Raw genomic sequence first — 18,468 nt, 5'->3', positions numbered from 1 at the left:
AGATATCTTCCTGCTACAATATGACAGCCTTGAAGAAGCCGACTGGTACTTTGTTGCGCCTGAAACAATGTCGCACTTCCCCTTTATTCCCTTGTTAGTCCGTCTGTTTTTAGCTCGGCCTCTGGGCTTGCTGCCTGCTGCTATCAAATGAAAGCTAGCTAATCAGATTGTTAGAAGATCCTGTCCTGCTCTGCCCTGAGGGCATCTTAATGACAAATAACACACACTCCCACACTCATCACTCACACCACTAACCTCGTGGCTTTATGACACTACAAACCTCTGCACTGCTGGCTTTGGCATACTGCATTCACCACCAGATCAGCTTTACCAAGCAAGTACCCTGCTCTTGACTCTATAAGTCATCAGAATACATGTGGGTGAAGCCCTGTCTAACATTTAGATGATATCCGCTAGAGTAGGCTATTTTACCAGCCACAGTAAATCTGTGACTTTATCATTGTAGTAGTTAGTGGTAAGTTCTTGTCCCACTTGTAGTTTTGAGAAAACCAGCTTCCCCCTGTTCTCAGCTGGTACATTAGGAGTTCAGCCAAGAAGTGATCCGCTCAGCTGATGTCAGACTTTTCAACTCAACATAAAGGAGAAATCTATGTCTGCTTCATTCTCTTTTCTCTCTGATCCACTGCTTTGTATTCTGCCTGTGCTACAGCAGCAGGGTTGCTGATAGGTTGTGATTGCTGCCTGCCTGCTGAGTTCTGTGTATCCTCCAGAGAAGCAGCACTGCCTGAGACTTCCAGGAGCTCAGGAGGGGATTGTGCCTTCAGATCACTATTTCCCCTCTAAATGCAGTCGTCTCTTCCCCATACCCAGCCACAAGAAAACATAAAAAGTTCTGCTATATACTAGTAAATAGTGATCTTTGTAAAGACAGCTGAAGTTTTGAGTGTTCTTGCATTCTGACAAATAGTTCTCCTTTCATGTCTTTCAGCAGCCTGCTGACTAAGATGTTGATTATATAATCAATTTGCAGCGCTTTTTCTGGAATTTTGTGGGGTTGAATGAGTTCAGTATTGCAGATGCATTATCATTTGTTGAAATTGATAAAACAGCTTAAGAATGTACAGAGAGATACTTGAGAATAGATTTATGGTGAGTTAAGAAAATATCTATAACATGTTCTATGGATTTTTGAAATAGATAGTTAATTATTTATGTATTATAAGTAAATATTTGTAGTCTGATTGCCACTGAAGTGGCCACCGCAACGTGAGGTTCAGTTGCGTTTCTCCGTAAGTTGGGTGGTTTCATGTTTTTTGCCGCAGCCAAAAAAGTAGACTGCTCTCATTTATATGAATGACTGCATTCTCGTCACATCAACTGGTCTGGTCTGAGTCCAGTCTCAGTAGTTTCAGCGAGGTGAAACATCGATTCAGTTGTTAAACTAAAACTGACCTAAAGCCACTAAATCTAAATCTACTTATAAGTCATGTGTTGAATCTGTAGTTGCTGCAGTGTTACTCTCTCCTGTTTCCACATACTGGAAACTATGCAGTGGTAAATTGCTGACATTATCTTATGTTAATGGGTACACACTTGGAACCTCATGCATAATTAATGCTACAGCTCATGAATGCAGATCAACACATTTTAGTTAGTACTTAATTATCCCATAGTTGGCCATCGGGTTTAGGAGTTCTGAGTCTGCTGCATCCAGCAGAGCTCAGAGGATCATGGCTCATTCTCTGTTTCCCTTGTGTTGCTTGTTACTTGGTAGCTGTTATCACAGGATGGATGAAAGGCACAGGTGCTGTGTTTACTCTGAGGCTCATGTAGTGGCCCCATTTATGACAAAGACGTCCGTCTAATGACTCAGTAGCAAGAACGCATCTTTGAAAAGATACAAAAATGAAGCTTTAAACTCACAGTGAGGGGTGTTGATTATATGACGCACAGTTGAAATACTTTGCTAGTTACAGCATTCAGGTCACGTGCAGTGGATAATCCACAATCCATTCGTACAGCTGCATTTAGCTCCAAGATTCCTTTATTTGAATCTCCTGAAATAAACCACTGTGGATATGTTTAGTGCTCAATATAATTTGGCTTACTATGGTATTAAATATGCTTTGTATGAAATGCTTTTTTCATAAAACAGAAGCCATATGTGAACTGATGGCAGGTGTATTTTTGGCCCCTGATCCCTTTATGATTTATTTCAGCTTTTTGTGTTTTGGAACATTTGGTGATGTCAAATTATTTTGTTTGTTTTCCTGCTGCCATCTTGTTCGGGGCTTCCTGACTGAAGAGATATTGTTTCTCAGTGGGACTTTTCTGGAAAATAAAGGAGAAATGAAAAAATATTGGTAAAAGTGGGTAAATATTGAATATAATGTATTTAAAACAAAAAATAAGTTCCACAAGCATCAAATTTAAAACTTGCTGTGGGACCCTCTAAATATTAATCTAAGAATAGCTGGATTCAATTAAGAAAAGCCAGTGATGTGCAATGTTACACACATTGCTGCACACCTGACTGTATCTGTCTGGATCTTGGACTATTACATTTTCCATTTGTACTTGTACCGAAATTAGTATACTAGTTAGAAATGATTATATTAGTAAAGGATTTCAGCCACAACAAATGTAATTTTCAAGATAAAAAAGGTTGTCTCGGGTTCATATTTAAGTATATGAATTTGGATATGTTCTATTTAAAAGTGTGACAACATTATTCACCATGAAATGCTGGAATATAATCGTTTATAAAATAATTTTTCAAGCAGCCAGTTGTCATTTTGGCATTGTTGTGGGCGATATTTTGAAATACAATGACAGCAAGCCCTGGAATTATATTTTGCCAGTTTCCCCTTTTGTTTTATGATACTCCCCAGCAGATTTCACACTTGTCTGACTATTATTGTAACTGTAGTACTTCAATATCGGCATTTACGTCATTTAACCAGAAACGTCTCCAAAACGGATTCTGGGCCACCTGACACTTAACAGCTTGAGTTTGTCATTATCAACTTGTTATGGCCTAAGGTATAGACTATCAGAAAATAATAGTGGAACACAGATATAAGAGAACATCCTGAGGGTTGTTCCTAAAATGACCCACTTCCCTTCAGTTATGGAACAGAGGGACTAAGACTTTCTTGAAGTGATAATTAAGAACTGATTGCCAGTGCCGGTGTTGCACCCTGTGGCTGTGTCACGGCTTGATTTGCCTTATAAACCCCACTGCTCAGAATAACACTGAATAACATTAGTCTCTGTGCTGACAGGACGAGGATGGTGAGGAGGGAGTCGTTCTGTTGCAGAGTGACAGACCATATCTTGAGATGGCTGCTGGTTACTGAATCTATAATTGTAATGGAGATGTACTCGCGTTGCTGCTGAGCCGTCCTCTATAGTTCCCCTACAAAACACATACACAAACAGACAATTTTCCATCCTTGTAGCTGCAAGCTTAATCTTTGTATTCTGGCTGAGTAGCTACAGACTGGAGACACTGATGAGTGTGGTTGCCATGGGTAACGCATGTGTGCATGCCGTTTGGGATGGAGGTAATTAGCAGACAGTGGAGTTTGTGAGGGTATTAACTCAAGGACGACAGGGGACAAAGTTGTTGTTTTTTTAGTTTATTGCTTAAGGTAGCAATTAATTAATCTTTAATAAGATGTAGAGCATTTTTTTCATATTTTTCTACATATTATTCAGTGTTTTCAAGATAAACTTGGTCTCAATAGGTTTAATGAACTGAAATTTAATTGGACGAAACTAAAGGGGTTTAATGGAAAAATTCTACATACCTAAACAACAAAATGGGTGATTTCCCTTTGACAATTAAAAACTATTCATACAAACCTTTCCTTTACTGCCAGCTCTGAGGTTTTGTTGAATTTAGGAAAACTGCTTGAACAATGTTTTTTTTCACCGTGTGGTTAACTAGTGATGCAGTAGGTATTATGTCGAGGCGGAACTCAGCAAAATGGCCTCAAATTAAAACAAAATATTACTTTTGGGTTATATTGCAATAAACAACATACATCTTAATATTTTGAAATCTCCACAAAAGCCCTTCATAAATGGTAAGAGTGGACATCAAAATCTAATATCACAATATTTTTTACCTACTGTTCGGCAGCCATTATAATGAAGAAAAAACGCCATAAGATACCACATCACAATATCCAAAATCTCATCCGACACATCACAGTCTCATACCGCAATAAAGATTACATATCGATATATTGCCCAGAATCATTGCACTGAAGTATCCTGGCAGCAGACACTAGCAATAACATGATACATCTCCAGGTGTATATTATATACTATTAATGTGACACTACCATGGAATTAGCCATGTTCACGATTTTAGTTTAGCACTTTGGTTTCACAAAATGCAACTGAGGCAGACTGGAATGTCATTAGTTTTGCAGCTATTTGGTGAGAAACCAAAGTATTGGATAAATTACAATTTTGACCAAGTGATTGCTTAGAAATACGTTCAAGGATCACTGAAATTATTATTATAATTCCTCCTGATGGGGACATGAATGTCATCACCAAATTGTGTTGCAAACCATCTAATAATTGTTCAGACGTTTCACTCCAAGCCACAAATCCTTGACCTCATTGTGGCGGTAGAAAAAAAAAATCAGTGGATCATCAGAGACATTAAGATATATTGCTCACTAACCACGAATGTCTCCTCCAACATCCATAGCTGAATTAAGATGAATACAGTATTAATCATATATTGCACTTGTAACCTTAACCCACTGTGCCAAAGTGAACCTCACTCCCAACTTTCTCACTTTCAAGCTTTTTGCCAGAAGGTAGAGCTACAGTGTGTTCATCCTCTTCCTAATCCTCTTAGTCTGTAGCTTTTTCCTATCATATTCGGTTAAGACACATAACATTTTGGTGATACAGTGATGTTGATGTTCCCTCTGCTATAATAAGCGGCTAACTGTGCCCAGACAGAGCTGCTGATTGCTTCAGATGGTGACGTGTGAACATGACAGAAGCGCTTCAATCCGTCAGCCATTATAACGATTACAGCACACACAGGTAATTGTGTGCTGTCTCCTTGGAGCTGTTATTATTTTTCTATTATCATTATGCCTCCTTCCCTCTGTGTGTGAGAGGCTGCTAGTCGATTCATCCAACACACATGGTACCGTACGTGATGCATTTTTGTTGCTGTTGCTTTGGTCAGTCTGAATGCATCAACACAGTCTTATCCAAACTGGTGGCAAAAGCTCAAACTCTGACAAATAGATGATCTGAAAGTGAAGACAAAATATGAATCCTATTGTATTTAAACATTTTGCAGAAAATAAGTGCATAGCTGTCTTACAGGGTCTCAATGATACCAAATAGTTTTTAATCTCACAAACAAGCATTTATTTCTGTTATGACTAAGTTGCCTTTTTTGAGGGGTTTAACCAAGAGTTCAAAAAGATCTTACTCTTGGTTAGATTTGGGCGATTATGGTTAATGATGGTGTGGCTTATATTATGGTTAGGCATAGAGTTTGGGGGGTTAAATTGTGGTTAGATATGGACAGATTAAATGTACATTCTGTCAAAACAAGACAAGACAAAAGATGTTTGAGTGCTGTGTGGAGGGCTGCTTCTCAGCCGCTCAGAGCTGGCTAGATACTCTGGATTAAAGCCAGACCCTCTGGAGAATAAAGACCTGGGGTCAAATGTATAAAACTCTGAATATATTCTGGTATATTGATGTGCTAAAACTGCACAGAAAGCCATTACAATTCTCCAGCAAGCTATTGACAAATTGCAAGATTCTCTTTTTACCCTGAAATTAGTCCTCAATGCAAACAAAACCAAATGTATGATATTCTCAAGAGCCAGAGATATCGCAGACATTGGTTTGCATGTTGCCATTCTAACAGTAAACAGTATTGAAAGGGTTTCTTAATACAAATATTCGGGTATCTGGTTGGATGAGAAATGCACATTTAAACCTCATATTTACTCACTTGTTAGCAAGCTAAGACAAAAAAAGCAGCGATCTACAGACCTGACCTCTGTTTATTGCTGGACGGCAACGTCCTTTACTTAATGAATATAATATGACGGAGAAGAGAGGGGAAAAGAAGAGAGCGAACCAGAGTCTCTCTTGAGTGCTGCATTTAGCTACAGGGACACACACCCTTGGTGTTCTCGCTAATGTTAGCTTACGGCAAGTGTACATTAAAGTAAACTAGCTGCTTGGGGCAGATAAACACTGCCTGAGTTACACAAATAAAGACAAATGCTCATGCCATCAAACTCATTTCACTTTCGATGTGTACCCCATTAAACAACCACCACTGCTGATGAAAATCTGATGTGACTCAGGCACAAATGTTCACAGGTGAGGTAAAGTTTTCCTCCCATTGAGTTTAGTCTTGTTCACCAGCCACATGAAACTCGCTGTTACTTCAGTGTGTGGATTTCTCTGGGTTTGAATGATGCTGGAAACATTTGGGATAACTTAAGTACACACCTCAACAAGATATACAGTATAACAAAGGCCTAGTTGTTTTTAGACATTTTAATGTGGAATTCCCTCATATTATATCTTTAAAATTCAGATTAAGATTGTTCAGTGAGGGTTCTTTGCACAAAAGATTGATAGCTGCATAACTACAAAGTGTTTCTAATCTGAGCAACAATACAACAAACTGGTAGTAGAGAGAATTGAGCTGCTCAGTGACAGATAATTAGGCTGAAATCATGTCTTCCCTCTGACAGGTAAAAAGCTCATCTGGAAGGAAAAGCCAGGAAGCCAGCATTTTAATGGCATCTGTTGAGTTTGAATGTGTGAGCACTTCCAAGTCTGAGCCTTTAGTAATGATGCCTGTCTGACAGTTATTCCCATATGATCTGAATGCAGTATAACACTGTGGCAGAGTCCGATGATTGCTGCTTTATTTAGAAACACTCCACTTGCACCTGCATTGTTCCTGCTGAGTTAATTTGATGAAAAAGTGTTGTTGTGCTTTTGCTAGGTCATTACTGACATGATGGCAAGTGTTGTGGCCAATTGGATTTAAAACCGTCCAGCACTTTTATTTTCAAAAGCCTAGTGTTTTATTTATACACTTTAAATGGAGAAGGTGGCATTCTGGCCACAGTTTAATGTTTTGTCTTACCAAGTTTGAACACAGTGCATCTTATAAAAGCCAAATCTGGTTGCAAAAGGTTGATAATGATATCTTGACGACCACAAACAAATAAACAGGTGGATATGAAAACACTACCTTCCTCCATCTTCTGGACGTAGCTTGTGTGTAGATTGTCTGCGTTTGTCACTGTGTTGCACTGTCGACGGCCTCAAGAATATAGTGAAGCATCCTTCAGGGCTTTCGGATCACAGTCTTCTGATATACATATTTTACTTTTAATTTTGAATTTCATCACACCTATTATCTTCTCCTATTATTTGTGTAGTCATCCCCTGGTTGACTGACGCGTCACTGCTGACATGAAGAGTGCACCTCACATGACAACTGTTCACAGATGGATAAACTGATAAATAACACGTTGCACAGCGACGTATCAGAAGATTAATCATGCTTAACAAATCTGTATTTATCTGTTCAGCCAGTTACTGGTTAATGTAGCTGAGCTGATCTATACTTAATGATGTGAGGAGCAAAATGCAAAAAACTTGCTGATGTGACTACAGCTAATTAGTTTGCATATGTACACACACACACACACACACACACACACACACACACACACACGTACATACTTGATACATCTAAGATTTTAATGCTTATGGCCACTATTTAAGAATTTCGGGTTGAATGTTATTGACCATGCAAAGGCTTTACATGTAATTACCAAGTGCATTTTATAAACTGGAATGCACTTGCCCATTTTTAACAATAAATCAGATTGAAATTTACTCTTACTAAGGGTTAGGGTCACTCACTAACATTATTTCCTGCAATGAATATAAAGAGTCCATAGTATTCAGTGTGGTTCAAACTTTTTACTTACATGGTAACCTACATCAGAGAATAAATGTACAAAACATAAGTGGGTTACAGCATCACAGAGTTGTTACTTTAAAGGATCTATTTGCATTAACAACAATGAAACTGCACCAAGTTACCAGTTTATTAGGTACATCTGGCTAAAACGTTCTCCAAGACAACAGTCGTCCCTTCATACTCTATAATAACCATCATTAACTAATGGTAAATCTGTTGTTAATTAAATTGTAGTTAATAGTTGTTTTACTGTTTAACAACAATGGAGTGCTTTATAAGCCATTTATTTAGCCACTGTTAAAGCAACATTGTATAACTTCTTTACCTTAAAATAACAGCATCAAAACATTCTAATGATACAGTGTCAGGTAACTGGGTAAATCACAAAATACAAAAATACAACACCCACCCCAGCCAGTTTGTTAACCCTGCTGCCATCTGACAAAAGATACAGAAGTGTCTGCTGCCATAGTACCAGACTACAGAGCAGCTTCATTCCCCAAGCTGTGAAACTCCTCAAATCATCATCAGCGCTCCTTTTTCTGAAATAGATGTAGCAGGACTCTTTATGATTTAAAAAGATGACAGTATATTTACCTTGAACCTTGTCAAAGTGTTACATACATGTTTACTTCAAGCTCCAAGTTTTCAGAACATAACATGGTTGTGACGTAGTGAGTTTTGTTTGTAGTTCACACCTACATTACATCTGACACATTGTTACAGACCTGAGATTTGTGTTTACCACAATGGTAACGCACCCAGAAGCTTTGAGGCACCAAATCCCACAAAAAGGTCTACAAAATGTTGCTTTAATTGGTTAAAAAATACTGCTTTATTCATCTCTTTATAAAGAATTTAATTGTTTATAAACATTGATAAACCAACGTTTAATTAACTTTAAATTAACCATTTGTGAATGCTGGTTGTTATGGAGTTTTACTCAGGTATTTCTTATATTTAGATCCTCTGACATTCATTTAACAATGATGGTGTATGTTTGGGCTGATCTTTCTGGAGGTATTTTAAGAAAGTGATGCATTTTTAAAACACTCTTCCAATCTTCCAATCTCTCTCATACTCCCATTTCTTCCATTTTATTGCCTCCATTTTAAGTCCCACCACTATAAAATTCAACCAAACCAACAACAGTAATAATTCTGCTCTGTCACATTGCTGCTTTTCTCTATTTCAATTACAAAATACAATGCTTCAGACACTTGAGGAATAATTAGGAAAGGAGGTGATCCATGCAGTTGTATTTCCTAGCAGCACAGTGTTTTCTGTTAAGGAGGAGGAGGAAGAACCATTCCTGAGCTACTCTCATTCTGCACAGTGTAGATTGAAATGTGAAATGGAGCTGTGTGTCCTCAGAATGTCACCGCTGGCTGCTGCAGTCATGATGGTGTTGGCAGCTGCACCGTATGCATCAGCAGACGATGTGACACTGGTGTAAAGACGTGGCACTCTGACAATGAATCAGCCATTAGTTAGCGCTGAATATGTCTCAGGAAAAGCATTATATTACAGAGATAAACCTTGCTGCGGTCGGCCTGGTCACTTACTGTAGCCACAGTGACGTTTGCATGAGCTTCATTACCATAGCGATGCTGCCCGTCACCTGTTGTTGAACCTCAAATCACCTTCTCTCACCACTACACACACTTACCTCCAATGTATGAGCACTGCCTCAGTCTGCTCACTTTCTTTATTATTATATTCTTCTGCAAGTCACGTCTTTACTAATCACTTTAATTCTGCAGTTCATCAGTCTACACATTATCATCATTTTCACTCTGATATTGTTTGTCAGATTTTCTGAACCATGTTGTAGATTTTAATTTCCACACTTTACAGACTTTCTTCCTTGTGCTCCTGCCTCTCTTTGCTCCTTTAGGGAAATAGAGGAAGAGTTGGAGGTGGTGTGGCAGGCAGCAACCAGGGAGAACCAGCAACTGAAGGAGACTCTCTTGGACTCAAAGCTCAGTACAGACCTCCATGGTTTGCCTGACTCAGCTCACCAATACAACTCCTTGGATGAGAAACATAAACATGGGCTGGATTTCTATTGTTAAAACTGTATGAGTGGTCACTGATAATAGCAAGAGAGACATGTTACATAATTGTACATTAGTTACAGTTCTGAACATGCCAAGTCACAGGCATCTGCCAGACCTCAGATAATAAACTCACAACTTTATCTATCCAAATTGTTAAAATGTCTTCCTGCTGGGTAAGCATCTACAGTGAAAGGGATGCAATAGTATTCTGGGCACATTGAATTTACAGTTTTCATTACTGTAGGGAAACTTATATTACAGCTCACTGTGGCCAAATAAACCTGCATCAGTCCATTTAATGAATATAGATTTTTGTCATTTTTTGTTTTTATTGATCATGCCAAGTTTAACAGATAACATGAATACCAAAAAGTGGAAAGAGTTGCATAGTTTTGCTGGATTGAAGCTGTAGTTGCTTAAAGAAGGTGGCCAGTGTCGCCATCTGCTGGACATATATAGTAATTGTGTTGTCATATCAGCAGGCAGATGAGAAGATGAATGAACGTCAGTGTGAGGTTCTTATAAGGATAGCTGTGCAAACCTGTTTGTTTGTGTCTTTGTATCCTGGAGTCAAGTATTACTTCAGATATGTCAGTCACATACTTCACTGTATAAAGCCTGTAGGTGACTGACTGTATGTTCAAGAGATACAAATGATGATTTTCATGATGCATTTCTTGTTTTGAAAATAATAAATGTTGACCAGAGGAGTAAAACAAGTGTAAAGGTAAAAAAGATATGCACATATATTTATAGATGCCTGACTGTTTCCATGTTATTATCAGATTATTTCAGATTACATCTTTGATCTTGGCTGTTTCAGCTGAATGTATAAATTGGTTTTGACACATAATTAAATCTTCTTTAGACACAGTGCAGTCCTGACTGTCGGGCTTCCATGTAAATGATTAAGCAGATTTTCATCGTCATGAGACTCATTTGTTTTCTTTTTCTCTGACTCAGAAAGTCTTCTAAACTGGGAAAGTCTGTAACAATAGATGTTTTTCCACCACTGGGATTTTATTACTTGCAGCACACCCTGTCAAATACAGACACTAACCATCCACCAACGGGTAGTGACATCTACCAGGTTTTTCTGTTAGTGAGACACTGAATCGTCACCTGTTTGATCCAACCGCTGCTCTGCTGAATTAGACTGAAAACACGAGGCAAAGTGCTGTCTTGTATTAGAGAGATACCACAAATACCTGCTGACGAACACAGACCAGCATGACAGTTGTAATGTGGCTCAGACAGGTAAAATAGCTGTTAAGGGATGAGGGATACTCTTAATACCTGGTGTCACGGTGGAATGTGCAACTAGATAACAATTGAACAGCAAATTAGGCTGTTAAGACGGTCAGCCACGGTGTCGTCAGCAAGCAACACATACACTTTAAAAAACAGTGACGAAAGAAACGTGATACTGAATGTTTCTGTCCGTCATACATAGCCAGTTTTTATGAATGTAAAAATAAGCTCTTTGAACGGACTTTATGTAACATTCTGGATCCATTGCAGCAAAACATCCAATAAATGAGATGGTTACAGATCTTTGAAATTAACACAGTTTAGAGGGTTTTGCATTAATCATCAATGGTGGATTGACCAAGCTGGATAGCACACACACAACATTGGTCTGTGAAGCCAACAGCATCACAAAAACACAACTTGTTGGTAGACCATTCATGTTAAGGCCGTCTTATTTCATCTATTGAAAGGCCTGTTACAGGGAGAAGTGGACTGAGGGTTTTTGTTTGTGCAGGGTAGACTTTGAATCACTGTAATTGTATTTCAAGTACAGCAAATACCCAGTTTTGTTGTCATAATGTCGGCCTGCTGCAGCCTGAAAAGCTCTGCTGGTCTCTTTCCTGTTAGCCCTTAAAATAACACAGGGCTATGAATGGGGCATAGTGGCTACAGTCGGAACTGCAGCTCATGTGACGCGCTCTCTCCCTAAAAGACTTTTTCTGCCAGTTATAAATGCAAATTGTAACCTGCATTTTTAACCATTAGGTCCAATCTAAATGTATGTCACCAGGGGCTGTAAGAATATAGCATGTGTGTACCATTCTTGTGAGCAGGCAGCCAGCTGTGCTAAACTCAACATTACATTACATTCACACTTTTATCCAAAGCAGCTTACAATAAGTCCATTCAAATTCAAAAAGGAACAGGAGCTTGGACTGGAGGTGAGGGGGCAGACAGGAGGACCCGGTAGAAAGAAGATCAGTGTGACAGCTTCACTGGGGATGAGAGAGAGCTGCTCAGTGGAGAGATGAGAGGACAGAGGAGGAGAGGACAGCGGGGAGAAGAGAGCCGAGGTCAGGATTGTTGGGTTAGGTCGTGACCAGCCAGGGGACAAGAAGTGATCAGAGACATGAAAGTAGAAGGGAGAGGTGGTAGATTACAAACTTCTCTCGATGTTATAGTCTCTCAGAAGATTGACTGCAGACACATTTTCAGCGAAGTTTGAGAGGAGCTTGTCCAACTTTTGAAGGAACAGGACAAGTGTATCTGGTGGACAGTAGATGATAACAGCAGGCCAGTACCACCGCCTAAGAACCATCTGCTCAGTGCCAAGGTTTTCTTTTCAAAATGCAGCTCAACAACAAGTAGTGAAGATTCTTCTGAAGAAGCCTCAGCAAACCGCCTCCTTGAGACCGAGGTTGCCCGATCCAGGGGTTCTGATGTGTGGTCACATCTTGAAACTGACCTTTCGCCCCAGGTTCCAGTGGACATGCCAGCTCCTTCTTGAGCACTTCAGGTGGCCTATTCAGAGATGTCAAGGAGTTCGTGGCTGCGTGCTCAGTTTCTGCCTCCTATAACTTGAAAACAGTCTGTACATTTGCCTGTTTATGGTGCAATAGCATATATCTGTGTAGGGGCTTTATCTTAAAACTTTCAAAAATGTACTAAAATATATAATCAACAGAGTGTAAAGAATTGTCAGTTTTGACATTACGTGAAACTGTGTACTAATGTGACAGAGCTGTCTAGAGAAGTTAGCACTCTGACCAGCTAGCTCTGTCCTGTGTCCTATTAAAGATTTGTACCTCAAAAGCTACAACAGAGAATTGTTCGAGAGTGGCTGGTTTCCTGTAAGCTTTCTTAGCTTTTTTTTAGTCAAATAAAGACAAAACAAACTTGTAAATTATCAAGAAAATAAATACTCTTACACTGTTTTTCCTTATCTAATAGAAAACTACAACTGTACATTTCCCTTACTGACCTAAGACACCTTTGCCTTGTTGCTCAATTATTTTAAATGCAACAACAAATCAAAACTAACCAAAACCATTTTGGTTGGTCTTTCCACTCTTCTAACAATCATCAACTTTGGTCTGGTCAAAACAAATCCTTAATTTATTCCTCTAGATGTTTTTTGGATGCAGGGGACTCAAGTCAGCTTAAAAGCCACTAGCTTCACAGCTAACTGAGCTAAATCAATATTCAATTTACTCTTAAAACTCTATAAGCTTTACACCTCTTAGTGACTCGCCCTTGAAGGGAATGCCAGCAATTTGGTACTTCCAGGACATATGTTAGTTACAGATTTCTTAAAAGTTGATGCAGGAGGGATGAAGATATCCTGACTTTTAGTCCCTGACAAGGATCAAGATATAAAACACTTTCCATAATGCATTCAGAAAGCATTGTTTGTTAATAGTAAACATCCACATCGACAAACTCCATGTTTGTAACTCAGACTTTTTATAAAAAATGTGTTGCATGAGTAATATTTTGCGACTTGATAAAGCTGCTTCAGGGCTACAGATATTTACAGGCAGGCAGTGTAGCAGGCTTCTTCCAGACTAGTAAATTGACTCTGACATGTATTATTAGTGAAGTGCCTCTTTAAATACACCACAGTACCCACTCAGTCATGACTGCTGAAAACAAGTGAAGTGGCCGCAGAAGGGTTTAGTCAGTTGAGGAAATACTTGACAGTCATTTATTGACAGGTCATTTACCTGACTTCAGCCACCTGTCTGCACAGCTGGATTTGACTTCCTCGTTATAGAGGGCAGAGCACAGATTCCCAGGTTATCTATTATCTAGCTGCCATTGCATTCCAGCTTTTTCTGTTCGTTTATTTTTATTTTCTTACCTCGAAAGATCGCTGAAAGATCGCTGATAGATAGATAGATAGATAGATAGATAGATAGATAGATAGATGCTTTATTTGTCATCTATAATATGTGACAACCCCCCACCTCCAACCCCCATTAAGTTAAAACCGCAAAACCCCAGAGAAACTGAAAAATAGACCTGCTAGAAAATATTAAATTAGATTAATCCTTTGCAAATAAAGTACTGTAAGTACCAACAAAACAGCAGGTTGTACAAAATAAAATAGGTTAGAACATATGAGAAATGAGTCTGTACAAAACTTATCCAAGTAAAAACAGATGAACAGATTAAGATAGTAGTATATGTAAAATTCAGTAAGTGGAAAAACTGTCCCTGCGAAAAAGAGATATGCGGTTGAACGTGATAATTGCTCAAAGTCAGGTGTTAAAAAGAGTAACCACGTCTAAGTCTGTTTGTTGTTAGTTAGATAGTTAGTTCTTTATTTCCTCCTGCCATAACTAGTAGTTGTTGTACAATCTAATGGCCAGGGGAACTAAAATGTTTCTTAGTCTGCCAGTGGAGCAGGACTAGGACTCTACCTTTGTCCAGGTGAGAGTGAGCCCGGTGTAGCAGATAGACGAGGGTGTCCTCCAACCCCACCTTCACATGGGATGCAAACGGCAGTAGATCCTGCGCGTGGTGAACTAGAGGTATGAGGAGATGAAGCAGCAGCCATTCAAAGGTCTTCATGACATATGATCTGAAAAAAAACTGAAGATGACCAGGAAGTGGGATGAAGGGCTGTGACGCAGCGAAGGGCAGTTTCCCGGTCCTGACTGGCTCTTTAAATCTGTCCATAACATTGTTGGTGATAGCCCGAAGTGAGACTGGAGGTACCTGCAATGTGAGACCAGGCATCTGGGGAAGGGCAGAGGTCTGAGAAGACCAGAGGCAGGACGATGAGAAGCTTTGCTCCAGGCACACACAAGACAGGCTGCCAAGAACTCATTCACGTCCCTCGACTGGCTGGTTCACCAGAATTGCTGGTGAAGGAACTGAAGAGTCCGCTGAGCTCCAGGATGATAGGTGAACCTAGATAAGTGCCCCCACTGCAATACCTGGGACCAGACCTCCTCCGGCCAAACAGGTGGACCTGTGCCAGGGTCAGGGTGACTGCGTGGAGCCTCCGACAATACGGTCTCTATCTCCCAGGTAGCAACTCCAGAGATCCAGGGAGAGGGCGCAATGGGCTCGGGATCAGCTGGGAGTGTGTCTGAGGTGAAGAGGCGAGAGAGAGCATCTGGTTTCCCATTCCAAGAGCTGGGTCGGTAAGAAAGGGTGTAGTTAAAAGGGCTGAGGAATAGGGACCAGCAAGCTTGGTGGGAAATGAGCCTTCTGGCAGAACGACGGTATAAAAGGTTATTGTGATCGGTCCAAATGAGAAAGGGCTCCAGGGTACCCTAGAACCCGTGTCGCCACTCCCGCGGAGCCAAAACCAAGATGTCAGTTACCTACATCGTAATTCCTCTCAACAGGAGAGAGGTGTCAGTAAAAAAGGCACAAGGATGCAGCTTGTGTGTGGTTGAGTTACACTGAGAGAGGATTGCCCCCACGCCAGAGTTTGAAACGTCCATTTCCACCATAACCTGACGAGCCAGGTCGGTATACTGAAGGACAGGGGCATTGGGAATAATCCCTTCAGCCTCTTGAAGGCAGTGTCGGCTCTGGGAGACCATGTGAGCAGTGAGGCAGTAGATGTTAGTGAGTGAGGGGTGCTACAACCCAGGAAACGCTACAACTTCTTACGGGAGGACATTGTGGACCAGTCTTCCACTGCCTGGATCTTGGTGGGTCCAGTTGAAGTCTTCCCTGGGCTGTCACGAAACCCAGGAAGCTGACCTCAGCAGAGTGAAATTCACATTTTTCATGTTTCACAAACAGTTTATTCTCCAGAAGTCCCTGGAGCACCAACCTCACCTGTTCAGTGTGTTCGTCAAGAGTTCGGGAGAGGATCAGTATGTCGTCCGAGTAGACGAAAACAAAGTGGTTAAGCATGTTGCAAAAAATGTCATTAATCATGGCTTGAAAAAAAGCTGGGGCATTAGTAAGGCCGAAGGGCATCACCAGATACTCGAAATGTTCAAGGGGGGTAACACTGTCTTCCACTGGTCGCTCTCCAAAATACGAACAAGATTGTAAGCCCTGCGAAGCAGCCAGGGAGTTGATGATATAATTCTGCATAGACTCTCTCTCAGGGCACGACAGTTTATACAGGCAGCTGGAGGGGAGTGGCGCCCCAGGTAGCAGGTTGACGGCACAGTCATACAGGTGCTGAGGTGGCAGAGAGGGGGCTAGCTCTTTGCTGAACCTGAGCCAGGTCATGGTATGCTGGCAGCACTTGAGATAAGTCTGGAGCTCTAGGAGAAATGGGGAAAGATACCTTCATAGCTGTAGTGGCAGAGTGAAGACAATGGATGTGGCAAAAAATTATCCAGTTGGAAATGGAGGCCGCAGACCAGCCCATATGGGGGTTGTGAAGCCTGAGCCAGGGCAGGCCCAGGACGACCCCGAAAGAGGGTGAAGGTATAATGAACAGCTGTAGACACTCTCAATGATTACCAGGTATTGTTAACGTGATGGGTGTGATGCGGTGGGTTATGGTAGCCAAACGTCTTCCAGCGAGAGCGTTTACCATCTTGGGGGTGTTAAGGGTTTCAATGGGAATGTGTGTCTGTTCTACAAAGGCTCAGTCAATAAAGTTATCATTAGCACCATTGTTCCAGAGAGAGTGGGGTATCTGGCTGGGGGTGGAGCTAGCTGATCTACAGCTGGTAGAAGCCCTCTCTTTGTCCAGATGAATAACTAGGGAGATGAGTTGTTCAAGGGAGAAGCTAATTTAGTAGATAGTAGATTAGTAGTAGATTCCTGGTGTAAGGAAATTAGCCTACTCGCTGCCTCCGATCCCTGTACAGGGTGATTGAAAACCTTCCTCATCTCATTAACAAAAGTTGTATGAGAGTCAAAAAATAAAACAAAAAACTACCACAAGAACCTAGGTCACCTGAATAATGTTCTGGGGGTGGAACAAAAGTTCTCCTGGCTGGGGGGAATGAGGTTGGGCAGAGTTTGTAGCAGTAGGATTACTCACAGTGGAGGGTGTAGCTGAGGGGGGTGCAGGTGGCTGGGATGTAAGCAGACTGATCTGGGGGTTGAGCTGGGAGACAGTAGAGCTAATAGCCTGGAGTGAGTCCATTACCTTCCAGAGCATTTGGTCATATCTTCCGACAAGGATCCCATGGGCATTTAGCACCTGTTGGACTCATTCCGTATGGGCTTGGTACATTAGTTGGCCAGATGATACTGTTAAGCTGTGTTGTGCTTGGTAGTAACCTTTCTCTGAGTCTCTGGAAAAGTGCTCGGAGGATGCTTTTTGAAAAACCTAAGCAGCGGAAGACATGCTAAAACTCAGTCTTTTATACTGCCTCAATCCAAGGTGAGTGGTGAATGTAGTGATGTATCTATTGTCTGGACGAGTCCCCAGCTGGTGTTTGGCAAACACAGTTGAAATCAACCATTTAAGTCATGCTTGTGAGGTGCCACAATAGGTGAGACCCATGGTGTTGGACCTGTGATGACCTCACTGATGTCATCTGCCTCTGGTCTCTGAAGCTCATCCTTCTGGTGGATGTAGGCATGTAGGTTTGAAGTCTGTACAACACTGCGGTGTGGCTGATACTGCTGTGGGAACTTAAATGGATGTTTTGTAGCTGAGAACGTTGAATCTGTCACCTTTAATCATGTAGTGGGGAAATAACACACATCTGGTGTTCTTTAAGTGAATGATGTGCTAACATCACCTGTCAGGCATGGAATGTTGTTTGGGCATCTAAAAAAACCCACAAGAGGATATTTTGCGCCTTCAGCCAAACACATTGCATGTTGATGGTTGATGCATCCACTTTCAAGTGTTTGAATAAGAAACGACTAGTCTCTCTTATGTTCAGTCCCCTGTTCTCAAGAAATTGCCATGACAATTCACCAAGAAGGTGCAAATTTTTTTATGTCCTTTTTTCCACATTACACTTGAAAGTACCCCTGAAAGGCAATGGGACATTGGAGCAGAAGATGTAGATCTACTGAGTTGGCATCAGTTTCTCAAAACCTATTTTCATCATAATGATATTTACCTCCACAGTACCTGCAGTGGTTGTCTGAACGTCTCTTTTCTGACCATCTGCTGTTGTTTGGACGCTTCTCCACAGTCTGATCCAACATCTTGACTATAGCTGTGGCAACTCATTCTATGCCAGACGCTTGCATTTCAGACGGTTCAAGCGTTTGGTTGTGGCTCAGGTG

General features: G+C 40.8%; 1 protein-coding gene across 2 annotated transcripts in view; it reads left to right on the top strand.

The window, feature by feature from the left end:
• Positions 1–10,912, top strand: part of cep89 (centrosomal protein 89) — a 65,475-nt gene extending 54,563 nt beyond the window's left edge. For both annotated transcript variants that reach the window (XM_030414230.1, XM_030414231.1), the window contains exon 18: positions 9,876–10,912. In XM_030414230.1, the coding sequence (XP_030270090.1) occupies positions 9,876–10,053 (178 nt within the window). In that variant the 3' untranslated portion in view covers positions 10,054–10,912. The remainder of the gene's footprint in view (positions 1–9,875) is intronic.
• Positions 10,913–18,468: the final 7,556 nt, after the last annotated feature.

The sequence above is a fragment of the Sparus aurata genome, chromosome 4 (genome assembly GCF_900880675.1).
Source record: "Sparus aurata chromosome 4, fSpaAur1.1, whole genome shotgun sequence".
Classification (NCBI taxonomy): domain Eukaryota; kingdom Metazoa; phylum Chordata; class Actinopteri; order Spariformes; family Sparidae; genus Sparus; species Sparus aurata.
The sequence above is the reverse complement of the archived record's forward strand: the minus strand, read 5'-3'. Positions and strand labels throughout refer to the sequence as shown.